This window comes from Suricata suricatta, unplaced genomic scaffold (genome assembly GCF_006229205.1).
Source record: "Suricata suricatta isolate VVHF042 unplaced genomic scaffold, meerkat_22Aug2017_6uvM2_HiC HiC_scaffold_27, whole genome shotgun sequence".
Taxonomy (NCBI): domain Eukaryota; kingdom Metazoa; phylum Chordata; class Mammalia; order Carnivora; family Herpestidae; genus Suricata; species Suricata suricatta.
In genome coordinates this window covers 22,467-46,138 of record NW_021872658.1, presented here as the reverse complement: position 1 = coordinate 46,138, position 23,672 = coordinate 22,467, and the positions used below count along the sequence as shown (strand labels likewise).

Genomic DNA, 23,672 nt, shown 5'->3' with positions numbered 1-23,672 from the left:
TGTGATTTATTCTGTTCCATCATTCAATTGATTAATGCTTATTTGAATATCTGTATCCAAACCCGTTGTAAGTGTGATGGGTAATGTAGAAGCAAGTTTCTTTTTACCCTTCAACTGCATATAAAAATCACATTTCTCATTAAGACTTTCTAGATTACTTCACCCCACACTGAATTACTTTTACCACAAATTCCTTTACCATCGTAGATGCAAGTGCCCACCTTTTTCGGACAAGAATGCTGTTCTACAACATTCTTTCATGTGTTTTCTGTGAATGTTTTGCTTCTCTGACTAGATATAAACTCTCAGAGTAAGAGCAGCGTTTCTTTTAACTTCCCTGTGACCCTCAAAGCCTTGCAAAAGACTAGGCACAGAAGCATTTGATGGTGGTTTTCTTTCTTTTTTTTTTTTTTTTAAGTGCCTAAGCAGAAGGAACTGACTCAAACTTCAGGAAGTAGCTGAGAGGACAGGGTGTCAGGAAATGACAGAAAACCTGAATACGGAACTGAAGCAGCAGCTCAGTTTCTTGTTCTGAGGAGGCAGTACCGAGGGAGCCCAGCGTCGACGTGAAGAGCTGGGAGCTTAGAGCAGACACTTGCACTCCTGGAGGTGGGTACTCCGCAGTGGGAGAGTTGGGGGGCACAGGGCAAGAGCTGAATTAAGAGGAACCTACCTGGCTCTTAGTCATCCCCTCCGTGAGAGAGAAAGTCCTTGCTGATAGGCTCTTAAACTTTTATGGCCAGAGGCCTGGGGGTGAGTGATTGTGGATAATGAGCAAATGGGGATGGAAACAAATGGGGGTTGGGAGCCCAGGGCACATGATGCAGCAGCCATCCAGGACTATTAATTTCTGCTGACAATCTACAACCGTCTCCTAGGCTCAGAGGTGGGAGTAGGACCACAGGAGATGAAGACCAAGTCTCTGTCCTTAGAGAGCATACGGTCTTGCAAAGAGCCAAAACTCACATAGGAGACATTGTGACAGAGCAGGAAGTAGTTGCCGCTGTTCGCCAGTGCTGAGCACCAGTGCAGATGGAGGCCAGACGATGGTTCTACCAGGCTAATTTGTTCCAGAATGTCAAAAATGAAGGGGACTGGATGACTTAGCTAGGTTAACCTCTTTGTTTATTTTCCCCTGGGAAATGGGATATCAAAGATGTTCAGTGATTTACCAGATTAATATTTTTAATTGCCTACTCTGGTACCTAACAAGTAAGTACATATTCTATGTTGAGTCCCTTACGCCTATTCCCACAGGGTCTTAGTAACAGAGCTGGGGTGATCTTCTGACTTGAGGTCCATGTACTTTACTGATGCTGTCAGATGGCCTTGTGAAGAGGCCCTTAACTGTGCCTGCAATCCTGGGCACCATTTCCATCAAGTGACTCCCCAGTCCCCTACCTCTAATAGCCCCTCTTGGCTTTTCTATTTCTGGCCAGAAGCTCAAGGACACAAATAGTCTCTTCCTATCAGAAACTTCCCTTTGTTTCAAAAATACATAAGGATGGGAGGCTTTTTGGTGAGTTAGGCTGAGGCCCCAGAGGAACAGCAGAAACTTCTCTTTTTAGTTTTCTGTATGAAGTCATTTTGTGAAAAGCAGCCCAGGAGTCAGGACCACAGGCATTATCTACCTGCTCTCTCGTCCATAATTGTTGCCCCGTAAGGGAAGGTAGGGCTGCTCTGGGAAGGGACTCATCTCATAGTGCAGCTGACTCAGTCACTACTTCTCCAGTGTCCTATTTGCATCTCTTTAGCCACTCTTTCCCCAAATTCCTTGGGCTAGTTTCCAAGGAGGCTATCAAAGAGCATGGAGAGAGATGGAGCATCCAAGAGGAAAGGAAAATCGGAGTCTGAGAGCCTGTGTGAAGACACTGTGGAGTCCTCAGAGCAGTTGTAAGAGGGCTCATTTAGGAGACAAAGAAGCACATAGAGAAAGGCACCAGTAGGATGAGGAGTCCAAGGGAGGGAAGACAGGAGAGTTGCCGGTTAGCAAGTGTAGCAGGGTCAAGAAGTTTCAGTGTCCCCCGTAGCAGATAAGCATTTGTCCATTGTTTCCTCTCCACACAGAGATTCAGGATCCCACAGATGCAGAGCAACTTGCTGATCCTCACGCATAAACTGACAGGGCGAGTGGAAACACTGGGGATGCCACAGTACACTAACAATTTGGCGCCCCTTCATCTTAGTGTTCTCTATTTCTTTATTACTTACTTAGTTAATAAAAATCTAATAAGTCTCAATGTTCAAAACAAAGAATTTATTACATGCTATTTGAACCAGTTATCTTCTTTAGACATGTAATTGAACTGTTTTTAAAAATTAAAGAATAGGTGATTCATTTCCAGTAAATAATACTCCCCTATATGTATTTCAGGGCAGGAATTTCAGTTGACTGCCCTACTGACCTCATGCACCTGTTCAGTAGCTGCTCTTGGAATGGACATGGGAGAGCAGCTTGCACTGGGACTGGAGTTTTCTCAACAGAACTATGCATGTGGTAGAGAAGAAAGTGTAGGCATTCACCTTGTTAGGATCTGGACCAATACACATTTCAGCAGCTATAACAAGGAGTCATATACAGCAACTTGAATGGGATGGTGCTTTAATTTGAAAGATGTCCTAGTACCCCTCATTGATTGCCACTTTAAGCCACTGCCCTGCTAGCCTTGCAAGACAAAAGAATGTTCCCAGCCGTTTTGAGACCCAGAGTATTTATAACATTACCTAATCCATGATGACCTCTCTCCAGACTCATTAGGCCTAGACCATGTTAATTTGTGATGAATAAATCCTCCTCCCTGCTCCTCTAACTGAGCAAAACTGTTTTCCTAAAACTTCCATCTGCTTTGCCTCAGCTTCCATTATATTCTAAGAAAAAATAGCATAACCACTGGACTGCTATTAACATTCTTGTTTTCCCTCCTCTTGATTTTCTCTCCCTAATTCTCATTTTGTCATCCTCAGATGTGGAAGTCTGTAGTAGGGCATGATGTATCTGTTTCCGTGGAGACCCAGGGTGATGACTGGGACACAGACCCTGATTTTGTGGTGAGTTTGTAAATAGCTTTGCTTGGAAAAATCAACAAAAGGTGGAGGTGAGGGGATAAGGGAGAGGCATCTGGGCCACTCTGTAACCTTTAAGGGAGCTTAGAAAGGACAATCTGGGATTGAAATAGCCCTCATAGTAGAACTAACTGGTTGGACAGTTGACTGTCATGCGTGGGGTGTACATGATAGCTGATGTTGAAGAGGAGAGGGGCATGTGCAGAAGAGTTTGACATTATGATTGATGGCTTATAATAAGCTATGCTGAAGGTGAGGTACAGGTTAAGGGTCTCCTTTGGCCTGTGAGCCAGGATATGAGCTAGTACTGTGTAATTTGTGGAGATTCAGAAGTTGTAGAAGACCTAAAGGGTAAAGTGTGAGGGATGAAGAGCAGAAAGGGAGGTTTCAGAACCCACAAGTTTAATTTTAACATGGGGGGGGGGCAGGGTAGGGTAAATGTGAAGATCTTCAGTGAAGGAAGCAACAGGTTCAAGGGACCTGGAGGACATGTGTGTCAGCGGCATCGCCTCTCAATGTGGCACATCTCTTGCCATCACTTATTGCTGAATGCTGTCTTTTGTAGAATGACATCTCTGAAAAGGAGCAACGATGGGGAGCCAAGACTATTGAAGGCTCTGGACGTGCAGAGCATATCAAGTAGGTGCCAAAAGGGATTGGGGAGCAGGAAAAGGGTGTAGGAAGAGCCTGAGAAGAACTTGGAAACTCAGGGGAAGGTGAGGGAAGAAGAAAGGAGAGAATGTAGTTAATATCTATGTGTCTATGCATTTGTTGTTTCTTGAACCTATCCCTGGGTGCCCCTATGTGTATCATTGTGTATTTCATGTCTCTCCTCTTACCCCCCAAACATATTCTCTCTTTCATTTCTAATACTATGGTATTTCCCCAAGTGGGTCTATTATAAGAGATTCATAGATGAAGCGGCTCAAATACTGGTTAAGGTTGTATCACTTTATCTATCATCTATCTACTGTCTGTCTATCCACGTGAATAGAAATGTGTATCTAGAAGGTAGGTAACTTCAGATGGACCAAGAAGGATTCATTAAAATATTAAGGTAAATAACTCAGAATAGATATTGTAAGAAGAGGACAATATCAGGCCCCAGACCTGGCCTCGATGATTTTTAAAATAAAAATTTATATTTGACTACTTGACAGAAGCTGGAAACCATGAATGGTAATTTGAATAAGTGTGACACTTGGAAAACCTATTAATTAAAACTATTTTAGTAATGGTATTTAAGGGTCTTAAAGATTATAACCCAATATTTTATCAGAAATGAGAGTAAAACAAAGCAGTCTGATACTGTAAGAGAGAATGAACTTACAGATATATCTAAGGGTTTCTGTGGCTATATTATATATTCATATTGACAGATTCCCTCTTCTCTTCCATGGATTACTCAGGATCATTTAAGCAGGGCTGTCTACTTTGGATTGTCAAATATTAGTAGCAAAGTAGACACAATAAACTGTGTAACAAGAGCAAAAATAAAACAGCAAAGATTTGGATGCCTGGGTGGCTCAGTTGGTTGGGCATCTGACTCTTGATTTTGGCTCAGGTCATGATCTCGGGGTCATGGGATAGAGTCCCACTCTGGGCTTTATGCTGAGCATGGAGCCTGCTTAAGATTATCTCTCTGCCGCTCTCACTCGCTCACTCTCTCTAAAATAAAAATGTTTTAAAAAGCAAAAATTAATAGTTACACACAAATTGGCAAAATTAATATAGTTTAAAACCCCATTTTAACTCTCCCATCTACAATCTAACAATAGTGTTTTTACCTCTTTTCCCCTACATATAAAAAGCGTCAGTGGATGACCACATTGTACAAACAACACACCATGAAACTTGGCATGTGTTTATATAATTTGATAGTATTCAATATTATGCATTGTCGTTTGATAAGACATAAGGTTTTTTCTTAAGAGCTGTAACTAATATTGTTCTTAAACAAACCAACCAATTCTGGAAGAAGTTGGAAAGATGAAAAAAAAATGGAACAGATTCATGCAGGAAGTTTCTTGACGCTCCTTTGCAATCTCATTGATTAAAAAAAAAAAAGATCCCTTTCCTTTTCTGAGTAAAGACTACTCAGCCCTAGTATCCTGAGAACTATTAAGATGAAGATACCAACATTCCTCACATCTTTCTCCAACCAGTGCCTGTCTCACGTATAGTAGGAGCAGAACATTTTAAGGAAGGCTGCTAAATCTTTGCCATGATATAGAAAGAGCTTCAGTTTGTTAGGTTCAACTAACAGTTCTGAAGCTACATGTAATGTGACATCTAACCTCTTGGAATCTCAGTTTATTTGTTTATCAAATGGGAATAGTAATAGCTACCCTGTAGAATATGGTTTAAATTCAATGGGCTAACATGTATCAACATTCTAGTGCAGTATTTGACACCTCTTAGCCACTCAATAATATTTCTCTTCATTTAAAAAAATGTTTATTTATTTTTGAGATAGCACAAGCTGGGGAGAGACAGAGAGAGAAGGAGACAGAGGGTCTAAAGCAGGCTCTGCCCTGATAGCATCAAGCCCAGTGCAGGGCTCAAACTCACATACCCAGAGACAAAGGCCTGAGCTGAAGTTGAACACTCAACCAACTGAGCCACCCAGGTGCCCCAGTATTTCTCTTTCTTATTAATATAGATTAGTTTAATTTGGATTTTCTTCCTAAAAACCTAACATAAATGTGTAAAAAAAAAATTACAGTCTTTCTTCTTCCTAAGTGGTGTTTACTTGGACTGTTATACAAGTCAGTATATTCATTGACCCTTGGAATTATAAAATGTGGTGACCTTAGATGTTACCTTATTAACCTTACTGGATCTCTAGAGGGTAGCATAAATGGTAGAGATATTTACACAAAAACCCACTTCCATCCCATTTACCCAAGCTACCAAGATGTAAAAGCCCCGACTCTGCTAGTAACTTAGCCAGGTGACCGTGGACAGATCACTTTTCCTCTCTGATTCTAAGTTTTCCCACTGAGATCGAAAGGACCTCTAGAGGACCTTCCATACTTAAGTCTCTAATATTCTGGGATTCTCTCTGGCTAATGTGGGCTAAACCAATCTTTAGGGTCAGAAAGGAATCACTAAGGGCTTTGGAAAGGAGGGGGAAGTTGGAGAGGAGAACAGTAGTTGCAGAGTTGAGATCACTCAGAGCAGGAAAAGGAAATGATTGTGGTTCTAATCTCACTCCCTCCCCCACACCATAATCTTTCTTTTTAAAGTCTGCCTAAGATATATTTAGTTTGGGGAGTGGCTAGATAATTCAGTGAATAGCTCAAATGATAATACCTGTCCCTCATCTGCTGTATAGAGAAGTCTTAGGCCAGGCAGCTGCAAGGAACCTAGTGATTCCTAGGAGCTGCCTGATTTCCAAGTCTCTGGCCCTTTCTTCCATCTTCTTTTTGCCACTCTTGCCCTCTCATGCTCGTGTGCCTCTTTACAGTTCATACATCTCATGGCCACCCCTGGCTGGATGTAGACACTGAGCTGCTTCCTGTCACTATACATTAGTTTTGCCTATTCTAGAATTTTATGTAAATTCAGTAATACAGAATATATTCTTTTGTATCTGTCTTCTTTCACTCAGCATGATTATTTGAGATCTATCCATGGTCTTTGTGTTTCAGACTTTTGTTCCTTTTTACTGTCAAGTAGTTTCCCATTATATGGGTACACCGTAGTTTGGTTTATCCATTCCCCTGCTGATGGATATATCTGGGTTCTTAACAATTTGGGACTATTACAAATAAAGCTGTATGAACATTTGGGTCCAAATCTTTTTGTTGACATGTGTTTTGATCTTTCTTGGGAAATATCTTAGAATAGAACTGCTGAGCCATAAGTATGCATTTACTTTTTTAAGAAATTACCAAACTGAAAGGAATTTACCATATTTTATTCCTACCAATAATGTATGGATTTCAATTGCTCCACATGCTTGTCTACACTTGGTATTGTTAGTATTTTTAATTTTTATCACTCTTGTGGTCATTTTAATTTATATTTTTTGATGCTTAATTGTATTGAGCATCTTGTTATGTGTCATTCGTGTATCTTCATATATCTTCATTTAAAGTGTCTGTTCAAGTGTTACCTGGGTGGTTTCGTCAGTTGAGTGTCTGATTCTTGGTTTGAGGTCAGATCATAATCCCAGGGTGGTAAGATTGAGCCCCATGTTGAGCTCTGTGCTGAGCCTGGAGCCTGCTTAAGATTCTCTCTCTTTCTCTGCCCCTCTCCCCCACTTGTGCTCTCTCTCTAAACTAAAAAAATAAATACAAAACTCTTTACTATCCCAGGACTTTACATTTCTATATATATTTTAGAATAACTAGTCAAATTCCTATAAAAATGTCTGATCATATTTTGGTTGAAATTGCATTGAATCTATAGATCATTTTAGAGAAAACTGGTATCTTAATGATCTTGAATTTTCCTGTCCATAAATAAACATGGATTTATTTGTTTTCTTTAATTTTTTCAGTAATATTTTTCAATGTTTAAATCTAGGACATATTTTGTTAAACTGATGCTAAAATATTTCATGTGATTTCATGGGAGGATAAATAGCATTTATTTTTAACTTTTAATTTCTAAATGTCCATGGCTAGTATAATCATATCTCAGCAATATTGCAGGTTTGGTGTCTGGCCCTCACAATAAAGCAAATATCATAATAAAGCAAGTAAAATTAATTTTTTTAATTCCTCAGTACACATAAAAGTTATGTTTGCATTGTATTGTGCTCTATTAAGTATACAGTAGCATTATGTCTAAGGAAACAATGTACATACCTTGATTTAAAAATACCTTGTATCCTGTGAACTTGCCCAGTGTACTTAATAGTTCTGGTAGTATATTTTGTATATTCTTTAGGTTTTCATGTTTATGATCATATGATCTGTGGATAAAATCTTAGTCTGTGTGAATGATCTCTGTGCTTTTATTATTGTAAGAAAAACAAAAAGATCAGGGGCGCCTGGGTGGCTCAGTCGGTTAAGCGGCTGGTTTCGGCTCAGGTCATGATCTCACAGTTTATGGGTTTGAGCCACGTGTCAGGCTCTGTGCCGAAAGCTCAGAACCTGGAGCTTTCTTCCACTTTTGTGTGCCTCTCTCTCTGCCCCTGCCCCGCTCATGCTCTGTCTCCATCTCTATCTCAAAAAATGAATTAACATTTAAAAAAAAACAAAAAAAGATCTATTTCTTCTCATAGTTCATCTTTAAGATCCTTTAAGATTTCACTTGGTTCCCATAAACTGCATTGCTTCATCAAATTCCCAGGTATTTTAAAACTTAAAATAGGCATCTGAGAGTTAATGTGTCAAGTTTGTTAGGCGTGTGGTTTAGCACATTGGATTGTAACTTTTTGTATCTCTTCCACCTGACCACTATCTCCATACACAGTAATCATCTTTGTATCCTCACAGCTTAGAAGTGCCTTACACTCAGAAGTTTAATTAATATTTATTGAATGAAGTACGAATATAATAAGGTCTCTTTAGAGTGGCTTCAGCTATATTCTAAAGAATTTGATAAGAAGTTGGTCCTCTTTGGCCCCAACATTTTTATTTAAATTGTATTATCTATTGACATAATCCTCTGATTAGCTTCGCTGTCATCCATTAGGTGGAAATTCCCGAATCTCATTTTTAAATCTCTTTTAAAAACTTGTTTTAATGATGATATAGTTAAGACCCATGTGGCAATCATTGGACTCATTAAAACTTTGCACATTTTCCTCATTTGAAAGTAATGTTTAGCCTCCTTTTTGTCATTCTTCATCTGAATATTTTGGTTGGGAAATAACAGTCATTTACGTGTTCTTGGAACTAATGGCTCTTTTGACACAGACATTTCTAAAGTGTCAGTGCTATTGAACTAGCAGCACAGGATCTCTGCCTCCACTGCTGCCAGAGGGTTTAGCGGGCACGGAACAGGTGTCCTTCCAGCTCTTAGCTTAATTGCATCTGGCTCAAAGCCAGCTTTCTAAAATTAACTGTGACTAAAGCCAAGAGGGCTTTTAAAAAAGGCTTTTGGTGGCCTTATACTACAAGGCCACCAGATGGATCTATTCCTCCATGAAAGTGAGAATTTCTGCTGTGGGAAGGCCATTCTACCTGTAACCAGTGTATCTGGTTTTCCCGAACTGGTGAAGTCCCAGTAACATCACTGCCTCAATTCCTTAAACCTGTTTTTCTTACTGCAGGAAGTAAAATTTTTTAATTTGGGGTTCTCTGGACCAAATGTTCCTAAGAATCCCCAGAAGCGCTTATAAGTGACCAAGTATCCATACTGATTATCCCTTATTGGTGTTAGTGCTGGTCCTGACCTATCACTTCATCTCCTCAGAGCAGACAGACATGCAGAGGTGCTCTCGATCCTCACGGTCAAGATGAAAGTGAAGTAAGAAGGAGAATGCCTCCTTTTGGTGTTCCGTTCTCTTAGGGATGGAGGTGTCCCAAACCAAGTTTATTTGCATCTTCAAGTGTTACAACAATTAGTGATAAGAGTGAATTTTGTTGCTTTTTATTGGCTTTTTTTTCATACAAGTATAGTTGATACATAATGTTACGTTAGTTTCGGGTGTACAACTTAGTGAGTTGACAAGTTTATACATTATGATGTGTTCACAAGTATAGCTACCATCTGTCAAGTTACATCGCTATTATAATGCCGTTGACTATATTCCTTATGCTGTGACTGTTATTTCTATGACGTATTTATTCTATAACTGGAAACCTGCATCTTCTACTCCCCTTCATCCATTTTGCCCATTCCCTGTGACAACCATCAGTTTGTTTTCTGTGTTTATAGGTCTGATTCTGCTTATTGTTTGTTTTATTAGATTTTAGTTTTAGGAATTTTAGATTTGGGGTTGGAGACAAAGGGCATCCATTTTTTTTTACCAAAATATACACCAAATACTTAATGTATAGATAATCTCCCAAAGCTACATCTCTCCTGTCATTGTTAATGACTTCCTAGTGTGTCGTTGAAAGGAAATATTGCAATTTACTTAACTCTTCTCCAAGTATTAGCCCTATAAATTGTTTCTTAGTTCTTGCTATTATATTCAGTGTTTCAGTGAATATTATTAGACATTAATGATATTTAAAATTGCCATATTTAAAGTTATTTCCTTGAGATAGATTCTCAGGACTAGAGTCTGAGTAAAGGGGTATATAAATATTTTTGTGCTTCTTGGTAGAGAGGATCTAATGCTAGAAAGCAGACCCATTCAGAAGGAAAATAACTTCCCAGTTACTAGAATATAATTGGTATCACTGTCCTCTAATATTTAGGAATATGAAAAATGGGGCAAGTATCAAAAGGTTATTTAGTAGGCAAATTAACAGACTAGAGGAAATATTATTGGTTTGTGAAGAGCTTAAATCAGACTATGGTATACAGGCCACATTAATCTCTTACTCCCAGTCCCAGCACTGATATACTTTGGGAGCTCAAGTTCTTGCTAAAAATAAACAGCACATCTCAAGATTTCCATTTTTCTGGGAGGGAAAGTTCATTGACTTGTGCTAGATGAGTCTCTGTCATTTGGTTACTTTCAGCATCCACCAGCTGAGGAACAAAGTGTCAGAGGAACATGATATTCTCAAGAAGAAGGAGATGGAATCAGGGCCCAAAGCATCCCATGGGTATGGAGGTCGTTTTGGGGTGGAAAGAGACCGAATGGACAAGGTGAGTTGAAAGAAAGATGTTTGCTTAAAGATAAAACATTCATCCATTTGTTGGTATTATGGTTTAAAATGAATTCAAATGTACAGCATCCATTTGGGCTTTAAAAGAAAATGTCCACATATTATTTGTATCATTTTTTTCCTGGTTTCAATACATAAATATAGATGGTAGAAGATGGGGTCCAAGAATTTAACAGGGCTGGCCCCTGGTAGGCCCAGCCATGCTGTAACTTCTGAGGAAACAGGGTCTCAATTAGAGAAAGGAAAGATTTGTCTTAAAATCATTTACTGTTTTCAAATATTTGTATCGTATGTTGATGCTGCAACTTATTATTATTTTCTTTACTGTGTATTTAGTGTTCTTTCTATATATATATATTATACCTTATATGATGTGCACATGTGAAAAATATTGATGTGAATTTATTCATTAGATTCCATCAAACACAAATATTGTTTTCCTTTATCTACTAACTACCACTAAAGTATGATTAAAAAGTTGTATTATAAATCATAATTTCCATTGACTTTCCTAATCTCAAAGATATAGATATATTCCTATAACAAAAAACATTTTATCTCCAAGGAGGAATAAAAAATTCAATGAAAAGCCTTTAGTGCACCCTCAAAAAGTGTTTTGTTTTGTCATTGTGTAAAGTGTAATGTAGGCATTGTATTCTCCACAAAATTCCTAGGAAAAATACTAAATAGATAAGCATTCATGCATTCTTGAATTCACAAGCAAGGTTGACTTACACAGACTTAAAAATACTGCAAAATGAGTTCCTACGAGCTCAGATAGGGCAATGTCACATCAATCTCTGTATTGATGTTTGTCCCAGCATCAGATTCAAAATAGAGGAGAAAGGAAAGGATTTCTACTTTCTTCTTAGTTGGGACTCTGCATTATTTGAAGTACTAATTAATTCCCAGATAATTAAAATATCCATATCAAAATATTAGGAGAGATAAACCTTTAAAAACCAAATAGAAAATAAAACAATAGATGGAGTAAAAAGTGGAAGAGAATGGAAAATTTATATGCCCTCTTGGACTACTTAACAGTATTGTCTACCATCCCCCATTGGTGCAGAGTCGGTCACTTAATTATCAGGGCTCAAGTGGCACTTCTGAAATGTGATGGTCACACAGAAAATTAGAATCCAGAACAAAAGTACTTGTCACTAAAACTTGGTTGTTTTAGTGAAATACATAATGTTGGCTATGGCGTCAGTCAGTCCCCTTTGATCTCTCTTTAATAACTACTTCATTTTATTTTGACCCATAAATTCCTTGTTTTTAGCTTTCTTTTTGTTTCTGGCTGAATCACTATTCTGCCTACTTCGTGTCTATCTTGATGGTTCCCAGCCCATTCCTATAGGAATTTCTGAGTGATAGGTTCCTAATGGTTTTAAGAAGACTCAGGATATGTGAACCTCCTGAAAAAGTAACCTTGCTCTCTCTAATAGAATATTCCTTGTGTGATACACTGGTGGAGGCTATGACTGACCCAGAATGGAATTTCTGGTATTCTTAAATGCCAACAGATGTCTGTATCATTTTAATTTTTACAGTCATTTTTGTCTTTCATTCATTCCATCTGATCATCTTAGAGTGCTGTGGGCCATGAATATGTTGCTGAGGTAGAGAAACACTCTTCTCAGACTGATGCTGCCAGAGGCTTTGGGGGCAAATATGGAGTTGAGAAGGACAGAGCAGACAAGGTAAGTCCCTGTGCTACCCAGCTCTGATAATGTTGAATGTGGGTCTACACTTCTCCTATGGAAAGAGGGCAGTGGACTCAGGAGGGTCCATCATGAGGATAGTTCCCATAACCTTCTTCAGTAAGTTCCTTTGTGCCATTTTTGGAGGCCACATGCTGAGCTCAATAGTGTTAATTTAAATGAGACAAAGATTCTCACACTCTGTTTTGATAAGGAATCAAACCATTAATTTTTATTATACCTACATACATGAAAAAAAGACAAGGGAAATTCCAAAGATCCTCTTTTGTTCAAGCATCAAAACCTTATTATTTATGCCTTTCAGAACACAAGAGTCAGCTTAAGTATTATGGCCACAGGAGCAAACAAACAAGTAAAACAGCTAATTAGGGTTGTAATGTTTTTAGAAGGTAAAGGTTACTTTTCACAGGATTTAGCACCAAATCTATGAAGTCCAGAGATCTTAAAGGCTCCTCTATACAAAAAAAAAAAAAAAAAAAAAGTAGTCTTAAAAAGAGAGAAAAAGTACAGTACAATTAAAATTATAGAGTGGTCAAGAGAATACTATTGATAACTCATTAATGTTCTCATTTCACACCTATGTAGATTGTACTGACTCTTTGATCTCGTTTTTTTATGGTGCAGAATTGTGTCTCTCCCCTTGCAGCTTCACACAGGGAAGACATTTCCTTTGCAGCTAGCTGAGATTTTCTTTTTACCTACAGTTGTTAATTAAGAGGGCCTGAATCCTTAAAGCTAAGTATTAGACTGTTATTTGCATTGTAGGGGGGTGAGCAGAAAAGTTCAGAATATACTGAAGGGAAAAGGAAGAACATAGAGGGTAATTTTTTTAAAGACTGTAATGGAATATGGAACATGGAATGTTCTTCTCTAACCAGGATGGAATTTCCCTTCCATCTTGTCTTTGCCTGATCACTCATTGTTCTTTCTTTCATCTTCTGCCTCCTGAGCCACAAACTGAATTACCTAAACCGTCAATGTGTCATGTAAATCAAGAAACAATATATAGTAATGGCTCTTGAGATGCAAAATCTAGTCTTGCTTAGAGGCCTATAGGTACTGAGCAAGATGGGCATGTAGCTATGAGTGATGTTAGGTATTGGCCAACATATCCAGTCCTGGAGCAGCTAGGATCCAGGTTCTCCTAGGTGCCTCTCATTCCACCAAACCACATCTCTGGGTTTCCCCTGCCACTTAGGGAAAGAGAAGAGGCACAGTATAATCAATTAGGAATAGGATATCTCTTACATGTAAGTAGTGCTTTATAGTGTAATCTCATGTTAGTATCATGAGAGTTAGGAAGAAAAGTACTAATTTACTGAATGATACAATGCAAACACTTTACATACCTTGTCCCATTTATTACTCACACTATCCCAAATAAAGAGGGATCATTTCTCCCATTTTATAGTTGAGGTTAGTAAGGCAGATTTACCTGTTTTCATTTCATATTTCAGGAGACTAAGGCTCAGTAATGTTAAAGGGTATACATAAGGTTAAACAACTATAAATAGGGTAAGTGGGGTTGGGAGTTGAATAAAGAGCTGATGAACCCATAGAGCCCACATTCATTGCTCTGTAGCACATTGCCGCTCCACCAGCCTGTCAGGTCAGGATGCCATCTTTTCTAGGTCAAATCCTCATTCTCAGCCCTGAGCTCCTATAAACTATCCTCTGGTCTGAACTAGGGGTAAGATATGTGAGGGAGGGGAAATCTATAAGCTCCAGTTCTAACCAATCCTCTCTCCTTTTCTCTGTAGTCAGCAGTTGGCTTTGATTACAAAGGAGAAGTGGAGAAGCATGCATCTCAGAAAGGTAAGGACCTGTGCTTCAACCTTTGCAATCTGATTGACCTATTCAGCTCAGACTTCACCTCCCAATAGCTGTCGTCAACTCCCTTTAGTTCCATGACCCAGTTCCCACCATTGTATTTATTTTTAAATCCAAGCATGTATTTGCTTCTTTCTTCTTTATCTCTATGAGATTGTTTAGTACCTCTTTCTCTCTAATGGATTGAAAATAATGTATTCTATTCTTTATTTTAGGAAGTTATCCCTAAGTTTTAACACTCATTTTTTACTTAAGTTTAAAATTAATCACTATCTCTTCCTGAGTAATAAAGAAAATGTATAATAATTTAATTATATTCCTTCTACATCCTACATTCTTTGTACCAACTGGTCAATTGTTGCCCAGTGTAAGGATTCCATGTGTTTCATTTAATGTTTTTATTAATTTCTGAGTGAGAGAGAGAGAGAGAGTGAGTATTAACAGGGGAGGGGCAAAGAGAGAGGAAGACACAGAATCTCAAGCGGGCTGTAGGCTCTGAGCTGTCAGCACAGAGCCCAACACGGAGCTTGAACTCACAGACTATAAGATCATAACCTAAGCTGAAGTTGGATGCTCAACTGACTGAGCCACCCAGGTGCCCAGGATTCCATGTGTTTTTAAATGTTACAAAAATGAATCATTATTATTATTTAGTGAATGCTTATTTAAATTGTCCAACATATTTACTAGCTTCCTAGCTATTTATTGTATTTCATTGTTTCCTCCTAGCTTCTATTTACTTCTTATTAAAGTATATCCTCTGACAATTCTTTCAGTGAGAGCTTATGAAGGAACTCCCAGCCTTTGTCTAAAACATATTTTTTGCTCCATTCTTCATTGTTCCTTTCCCTTTATCACTGTCAAGGTATTATTTCATCCTCTTTGGCATCTCTTGTGTGTAGTCTAACCATCATTCCTTGTGGGAAACATGTTTTGTCTCTCTGCTTTATTTTTTCTGTGGAAGGTTTTCTTCTTTAAAAAATTTTTAAATGTCTATTTATTATTGAGAGATAGAGAGGGCACCCAGGTGCCCCAATTGTTTCAAGTTTTTATTTAAATTTGAGTTGGTTAACGTAGAGTATGATAATTGTTTTAGGAGTAGAATTTAGTGATTCATCACTTACACATCACAGTGCTCTCCTTAATAACTACCACCCATTCAGCCCACCCTTCTCCCCACCTCCCCTCCAGCAACCCTCAGTTTGTTCTCTACAGAACTCTCATAGTTTGCCTTCCTCTTCTTTTTTCTTCCCCTGTGTTCATCTTTTTTGTTTCTTGAATTCCATATATGAGTGAAATCAAATGATATTTATCTTTTTCTGACTGACTCATTAGCATAATACTCTCTAGCTCCATCTATGTTGTTGCAAATGGCAAGATTTCATTCTTTTGATGGCTGAGTAATATTCCTCTGTATATATGTGTATGTGTGATGTGTGTGTGTGTCACACACACACAACCACATCTTTATCCATTCAACAGTTGATGAACATTTGGGCTCTTTCCATAATTTGGCTATTGTTGATAACACTGTTATAAACATCTGGGGGCATGTACCCCAATTGAATCTGTATTTCTGTATCCTTTGGGTAAATACCTGGGCCATAGGGTAGCTCTATTTTTAACTTTTTGAGCAAGATACATACTGTTTTCAAGAGTGGCTGTACCAGTCTGGATTCCCACCAACAGTGCAAGAGTGTTCTCCTTTCTTTGCATTCTTACCAATACCTGTTGTTTCCTATGTTGTTAATTTTAGCCATTCTGACAAGTGTGAGGTGGTATCCCATCATAGACTTTATATTTTTATTCATTTATTTTTAATTTTTCAAATTTTTGTATATATTTGAGTGAGAAAGAGTGTGAGAGAGAGAGAGAATGAGCAGGAGAGGGCCAGAGAGAGGGAGACAGAGGATCCGAGTCAGGCTCTGGCACAGTGAGTGCAGAGCCCACAAACAGTGAGATCATGATCTGAGCTGAAATCAGGAGTCTGATGCTTAACTGACAGAACTACCCAGGTTCCCCCTAGACTTTATATTTTTAGAGCAGTTTTAAATATACAACAAAATTGAGAGGAAGGCACAGAGATTTCCCATACACTCCTCCCAATCATCCCCTCATACGTATAGCCTCCTCCATTATTAACATCACTCACCACAGTAGTACTTTTTGTTTTGTTTTTTTTTTACCAAGGATGAACCTACATTGACATATCAAAATCATCCAAAGTTCATCTGTAGTTTATCTTAGGGATTACTATTGGTGTTGTACTTTCTATGGATTTAGACAAAGTATAGTAACATGTATGGGTACTTAAAATTATATTCTTGCCTTTAAGTATGCTTTTGCTGCATTCTACATGTCTTGTGTGTTTTCATTTTTATTAAGCTCTCTTTTGATTTTTTCTTCGACCCATGGGTTATTTAGAAGTGTGTTATTTATTTTCTAGGTATTGGAAGAATTTTCTAACTTAACTCTGTTATGTTAAGAGAATATGATATCTAATATTTCAACCTTTTTGAAATGTATTACAACTTATTCTAGAGGCAAGCATATGGTCTATCTTGGTGAATGTTCTGTGTGCATAAAAAAAGTATATTATGCAGTTTTGGGATATAATGTTCTGTAAATGTCAATTCGGTCTTGTTAGATGATAATGTCATTTGCACCTTCTATACTTATACTTTAGATTCTTTTTGTCTAAATATTCTATCAATTAATGTGCCAGGAGTGTTAATATTTTCATCTAGGATCACAGATTTCTATTTCTATTTCTGTTTCTGTCAGTTTTTGCTTACATATAAATTTGGGCTCATTTAATAGGTTATACCAGCATACATATTCCTCATAAGTGATGATTTGTTCTCTTATTATTGTGTTATAGCTCTCTTGTCTCATAATGCATTTTGTATGGAGGTCTACTCTGTCTCATATTCCTGGCATCTTTCCAATGCTTATTCTTTCTGTGGTATATATTTTCCTAGACCAGCATGAAATTAATTTCTCAGTTTAAGATTCCTGTGTAATATAAGTAGTGTATAACTGGAAATTTGCATTCTACATATTCAGGGTAGGCCTGGAGTTTCCAAGTCCCATAGGTAAAATTTCCTGCTAACAAATGCTGAACAAACGACACCCCCCCTCAACATTTCCCTGGACAAATAAGTAGAATTTTTCTAGAACTCTTTTATAACAGCAGGAAGATTGTCATTTCTTGCTCACCAGCCCCCTGTTCTTGTATAAGAATCGCTGACCCTACATCCTAATCCCTAGGCACTAACTTTGGGACTTAAAACATCCTTAGGTTTTCTAAGTCAGCACATAATTACTCTCATATCTACTGCTTTGATTCATCTCTTTGTTTCTGGAGCCATGATTTTTTTCTTTCCATTTGAGCTTCACTATAAAAAAGAAAGATGGTTATATTTTAGCAGATATTTCTGAGTGTTTATATAGGAGTAAGAACAGGCTACATTTCATATGTATCTGCCTTTTTCCCCCTGAAAGTGTCTCTTTATATTCTCTATACTTTCCCCTTCCTTGAATAAGGGAGAAGAATGAAATGCCCTTCTCATCTTGAGATGGAAGTAAAGGAGAAGAGGAAAGGAGTGACCAATGTTGAATTAAAGCTTCCAAAAGATGGCTTAGGACACTGTTTGTCTTTAATTCACCTAGACGCTGGCCCATCTTTCCTCCCAGGCCCCTAGCCCCCCTGCACCCACTTCACCTGACTTCTCTCTCCCACAGCACCTTCCTGTGGGCTGAGAGTGGTCTCTCATGACTACTTCTTCCACCACAGATTACTCTCATGGCTTTGGAGGCCGTTATGGGATAGAGAAGGATAAACGGGACAAGGCAGCTCTGGGATATGACTACAAGGGAGAGACAGAGAAGCACGAGTCCCAGAGAGGTGAGTTGGGATTGGAGAGAGGGAGGTCACACGGTAGCCTACAGCCCCCTTCCTTCCTTGCTGGAAGCTGACACAAAGAACCCAGAATACAGAGGTGCAGAGGTGCAGTGGAGATGGTTGTATAAAGGGCAAGTGTATGTATATGGGATGGTTTGGGGGAAACTAAGAGGGTAGAGAGGAAAGCAGCAAGATTCGTGGCAGGACAGAAGAGGCCAAAGAGAAGGGGTCACTGAGCAAGGGATAAAGACAAACAGGCTGGGTGATGACAAGTGGGCGATTTGTCTTTGAGTCTCACAGGCCCCTGTGCCTCACAAAGACAGAGAGGTCTCTCTCCTCCCTGGGACACACAGGGGATGGCTGGAGGAACCTCCTTATGTTTTCCCCATTTCTTCCCTTATATTACTTCCTTTTCTGCCACTTCTCTCTTTTTATCTTTCCCTCTTCATATCTCTCTCCTGTCCATTTTCTTTTAACTGTTTTTCTCCCTCTCCTTTTCTGTCTCCTTCCATCCAGGCTTTTCTCTACCCTTGATTCTCACTCTTCCTTATCCATCTCTGTTTTCCATATTCCTGTCATCTGGGCTTTCTTCCCATCACTCCTCTCCCTATATGTTCCTAGCATGTTAACTCCTCTTATGACTCTCAGATCTCTCTGTCCTGCAGATTATGCCAAGGGCTTTGGTGGTCAGTATGGAATCCAGAAGGACCGAGTGGATAAGGTAAAGCACTAGAACACCAGAGTCTTCAGAAAAGTTTCCTAAACTGCACCTGAAGTGTATTGAGATAAGAAAAGTAAGAGTCCTGAGCTGTAATCCTACACTCCCCATTGACTGCTTTCAGCATCTAATGAGCAAGTCTTCTAAAGCCTGAGCTTTAAAGAAAGAGAATAGGGGAAGGGTGTCAGAGAGAGACAGAAACACAGATAAAAATCAGGGAAAGGTGAGGCTTGAAATTTCATTAATTGCTAGGCATTGCTTAATTCAATCTATAATCTATTTCTATTCCATTCACACCAGTTCCTCTTCTTGCATTGGCTGAGCCCTGCTGCATTCTAGGCAACTGGACTTAAGAGATGTGAAGTTCTAAGTATACTGAGCTTTCAAAAAGGGGAGCAGAGCCCACCAGTTTAGAACTTCCTTACCCCACTCTCTGCCACAGAACAATATAGTAATACCCTGTTTAACTATTGAGCATTAAATGGTTAGGGATACCTCCTATAGTGACCCCAATATCCAATACTGATTTGGGGTCATTACCATTCCCTTCTCCTCCCGACACTGTGCATATTGTTCTCCTCTCTACAGAGCGCCGTTGGCTTCAATGAAATGGAGGCCCCAACTACAGCTTACAAAAAGACGACACCCATAGAGGCTGGTGAGTCTTAACAATTCCTTTTATCTATGTTCCTCAATCACCTTTCCCTTCTCATTCTTTCTTATGCCTAGACTACCCCATCCATGCCTTTAACTACCTAAACTAGCTGAAGTAGACTTGATTCTGCCCTTATATTCCCAAATTCTCTCTCCTAGAAAAACTAGGTTAAATAGGTAGAGAGATAGAGTGACATTGGGAAGAAACTGTGAGCAGAGAACATAGGGAGGGAGAGTTGGGGAGGCATCTGGGAAGAATACAGAAGGATAAGAACTTGGGATGGGGAAGGAGAGGGTGGGTGGTGGTCAGAGGTCATACAGATTTAAGGAATGTGGATAGAGAAGGATGCTGGTTAGGAAAACAAAGCTTATAATTTAGAAAAAAAAAGAGTCTGAGATTGCATGGCTTGGCTATATGGAAATCTGGGCTGCAGGGCTACATTCTTTTCCTAAAACCCCCTTGTTCCTCCATCAGTGCCTCTTACCTTCCCTCCCATGAGTTCTCTCTCCATCTGTTCTCTGCCTGGATATTTAACCAATTCCTTTTCTTCCTTCAAGTGCCATCCCCACCACACCTGATCCAAGACAATCCTAATTCTTCTTGCCTGTGTCTGCAGCTTCTAGTGGTGCTCGTGGGTTGAAGGCAAAATTTGAGTCCATGGCTGAGGAGAAGAGGAAGCGGGAGGAAGAAGAAAAAGCACAGCAGATAGCCAGGCAGCAACAGGAGAGAAAGGCCCTGGTAAAGATGAGTCATGAGGCTAAGGAGCCAGTGGACACTGTGAGAGAGCCAGAGGTGGCAGCCCCATTGCCCAAGAAAATCTCTTCAGAGGTGAGTGTTTAGCTTTCTGGGGTTCACATCCCGGCTTCCTTGCTCAGATAGCCGAAAGAGTCCAAATCATTAGTAGAAAATAAGGCACAGGCCTCCCTGGTGTTGGGCAAAGTCTATCTCCATCTTCAGGAGGATTTCAGTCTGAGTGATTGGGCCTCATATATATTAAAATGTTAAAGGGAAAAAAACCCAAGATTTACATAGACCAAGATTTGCATATTTGGCCGTGCAGCCAGTCATTGCTACAGGAACAAGAGGATGGAGCTGTTACTTCAGGTTGGAACCCATCTAGAGGGATGATTGATTTGGATTGGCAGAGACAGGAAGGGAAGTATAAGAGAGAAGACAGAGGTTTGCATACTTATAAGAGAGATACTTTATTTTCCACAGGCCTGGCCTCCAGCAGGGAGCTGTCCATCATCAGAGTCTGGGCCTGTGAGAATCAGTAGGGAACACCCAGTACCTACCCTGCCCTTGAGGCAGAATCCCCCAGAGGTGAGTAGGGCCTCAAAGATCCTCTGCCCCTTCCCCATCTCCTCACGTCCTGGAAAGGTGGGCCATATGAAGTGACCAACCATCCTGGTTTGTCTGGTACTGTCCTGGTCTTAGCACTGAAAGTCTTGCATTCTGGGGGCCACCTAGTCCTGAGCAGATCAGGACAGTTAGTCATCCTAGCTGTGGTATTCTCAACAATGTGTTTTGCTTCACTTTTTTCCTGGTCATTCAAGGAATCAGACTTACTTTCCATTTCCCACTCTTTACACCTTCTACATTTTCCTCCTATCATCTCTTGGTAGGTATTTTGAGTGGGTAGGTATGGGATGAGGTTGAGGAATAAAGATGAATGAAAGCCTGTGTTCCCTAGGAGAGTCTGTTAGGTGGAGGTGAGGGTGGAGGGTAGAAGTGGTAGGATGGTGAAAGGTGGGGTCTTAGCAGTCCTCCAATGGGAAGTTTTGGAGAGGCAGTTCCTGGTGAGTGGAAGTTGTTCTGAGCCACGCTGTCCCTTCTCAGGATGAGGAGCCCCCGGCCCTGCCTCCCAGGACTCTGGAAGGCCTGCAGTTGGAGGAAGAGCCAGTGTATGAAGCAGAGCCTGAACCTGAGCCTGAGCCCAAGCCTGAGCCTGAGCCTGAGCCTGAGCCTGAGAATGACTATGAGGATATTGGAGACATGGACAGATATGAGCAGGATGGTGAACCAGATGGAGACTATGAGGATGTACTCGAACCCGAGAATCCCGCTTTTGCCTCCACTATGGCTGGTGAGTGGTGGGGGTGGGGGAAGCAGCTCCTGAATTGTATCCAGTCCAGGGGAGGGTAAAAGGAAGAGCATTTCCCCCCTTACCCAGAAGGACCTGTTTTCCTTCCATGTTGTTGAGACCATGTTTATATTTCTCTTTATGCAGAATCATCTGGCTACCCAGCTGGGGCTGGAGCAGGGATCTCAGCTGTAGCCCTGTATGATTACCAAGGAGGTAGGTTTGGAGTGGCCTGAGGGGTCTGGTGCCTGGAGGCCCTTACTACAAGAGAGGGATACGGATTCTGAGGGTCAGGGAAAGACCCAGGGTTGGCATCAAGAACAGTGGTGCCCTTCTTTCCCTGCAGTTTAAAGTGGGCACAGGAATGGAAGGATTATGGTCTGACCATCCTAATATCCCACCCATTTCCTCCCCAGAGGGAAGTGACGAGATTTCCTTTGATCCTGATGACATCATCACTGACATTGAGATGGTGGACGAGGGCTGGTGGCGGGGACGTTGCCATGGTCACTTTGGACTCTTTCCTGCAAATTATGTCAAGCTCCTCCAGTAACTGGCTCTCCCTGTCTCCTGCACTGTGACTTCCCATGTCCAAAGTGGTTCTGCATTCACCCCCACCCTCTCCCTACTGCAAGTGTCATGAGATTCTAGAGAAACTTTCCTCTCCCTCTCCAGTAGGAGTTAGGACAGAGACAGCATGAAGAAGGGGTCTTTTTCCCCTCAGTGTTCTTCCTACCCTAGATAAGCTCATGGACATTCATCTTGTGGTCCTGTTCCTTTCCCATGAATACTCCCTCAAATACCCCAAGTTCAGCCTTCCTCTGTTTGTGAGCTCTGAGCTTCCTGGTTTGCTTAACATGCAAAGGTATGTCTAGATAGTCTGGTTTGCCCAGCTATACTGTTTGTCTACTTTCCTTTTCTGCAGAGATGTTTTTTTTTTTTTTTATCTTCTCTCTGCTCAACCTTAAATCAGAAATAAAGTGGGACTGTGGTTCATTTATATGCTGAGGTAAATAATACTTTTTATGCAGCTCTCACTGGCCCTACTCTCATGGCTTCCGTTCTCCTTCCCTCTCTCAGGTGTATCTAGAAGACCCCCTCCTGCCATTGCCCATTGCCCTGCACCCTGTATATCAAGGGTTGAATCTTCTCCTTAGATTGACCTTAAACCCAATCCCAAACAGTTTGGCCTGGAAAATGGCAGGAAGATGACGAGCCAGAGGACCAGGAAGTGTCCACATTAAGGCAGTTCAACTTCCACTGGCTTTAGCAGTTCTTGAGAAGCCAACTACCTTCTTCCTGGGAGTAATGACTGCAATTCTTTTAGGACATTATTATCCTTTTTTTTTAAGTTTGTTTACTTATTTTGAGAGAGAGAGAGAGAGAGAGAGAGAGAGAGAGAGAGAGAGCATTGGATGGGCAGAGAGAAAGAGGGAGAGAGAGAAAATCCCAAGCAGGCTCCACACTGTCAGGGCAGAGCCCAATGCAGGGCTTGAATTCACAAACCATGAGATCATGACCTGAGCCAAAACCAAGAGTTGGACCCTTAACTGACTAAGCCACCCAGGCACCTAGGACATGATGTTTCTTGAGGAAGAAACACAAATTGGGAAATTGAAAGGAGGAAAAGGGAGATTTGGTCAACAAAAAAAGACTAAAGCTAAAAGAACACAGGCTCCAATGAGGTATTAAGAAGATTCAGAGTCAGAGACAGTGGCTTCTACTAGAGAAAGTCCAGGCTTCCTTGTAGTTGGGTGACTGAAATTGATGGCCATGTAAGAAGGTAGATAGGGGAAACTCATGAATGTCCTGTGTGGTCCAGGGCCAAGGCAGATTGGAAAAGAGGTGAGTACATTTAGACAGCTAGTGAGCAAAAAACAAATCACCAAGCAGATTATGGGGATGAGAAAGATTGAAGGGCCTGGGTATGGTGGGGTTTTTTGTTTGCTTTTG

At 40.2% G+C, this 23,672-nt stretch overlaps 1 protein-coding gene across 1 annotated transcript; it reads left to right on the top strand.

The window, feature by feature from the left end:
• The first annotated feature begins 492 nt into the window (after nucleotides 1-492).
• On the top strand, nucleotides 493-22,721 carry LOC115284941 (hematopoietic lineage cell-specific protein). The gene is made up of 14 exons (XM_029931386.1): nucleotides 493-609; nucleotides 2,965-3,048; nucleotides 3,629-3,702; nucleotides 10,656-10,785; nucleotides 12,398-12,508; nucleotides 14,290-14,344; nucleotides 18,156-18,266; nucleotides 18,929-18,984; nucleotides 19,570-19,639; nucleotides 20,253-20,464; nucleotides 20,855-20,959; nucleotides 21,476-21,722; nucleotides 21,867-21,935; nucleotides 22,136-22,721. Exons 2-14 carry the CDS (start codon nucleotides 2,965-2,967, stop codon nucleotides 22,270-22,272), a joined length of 1,461 nt encoding a protein of 486 aa, XP_029787246.1. The 5' UTR covers nucleotides 493-609; the 3' UTR covers nucleotides 22,273-22,721.
• The last annotated feature ends 951 nt before the right edge of the window (nucleotides 22,722-23,672 follow it).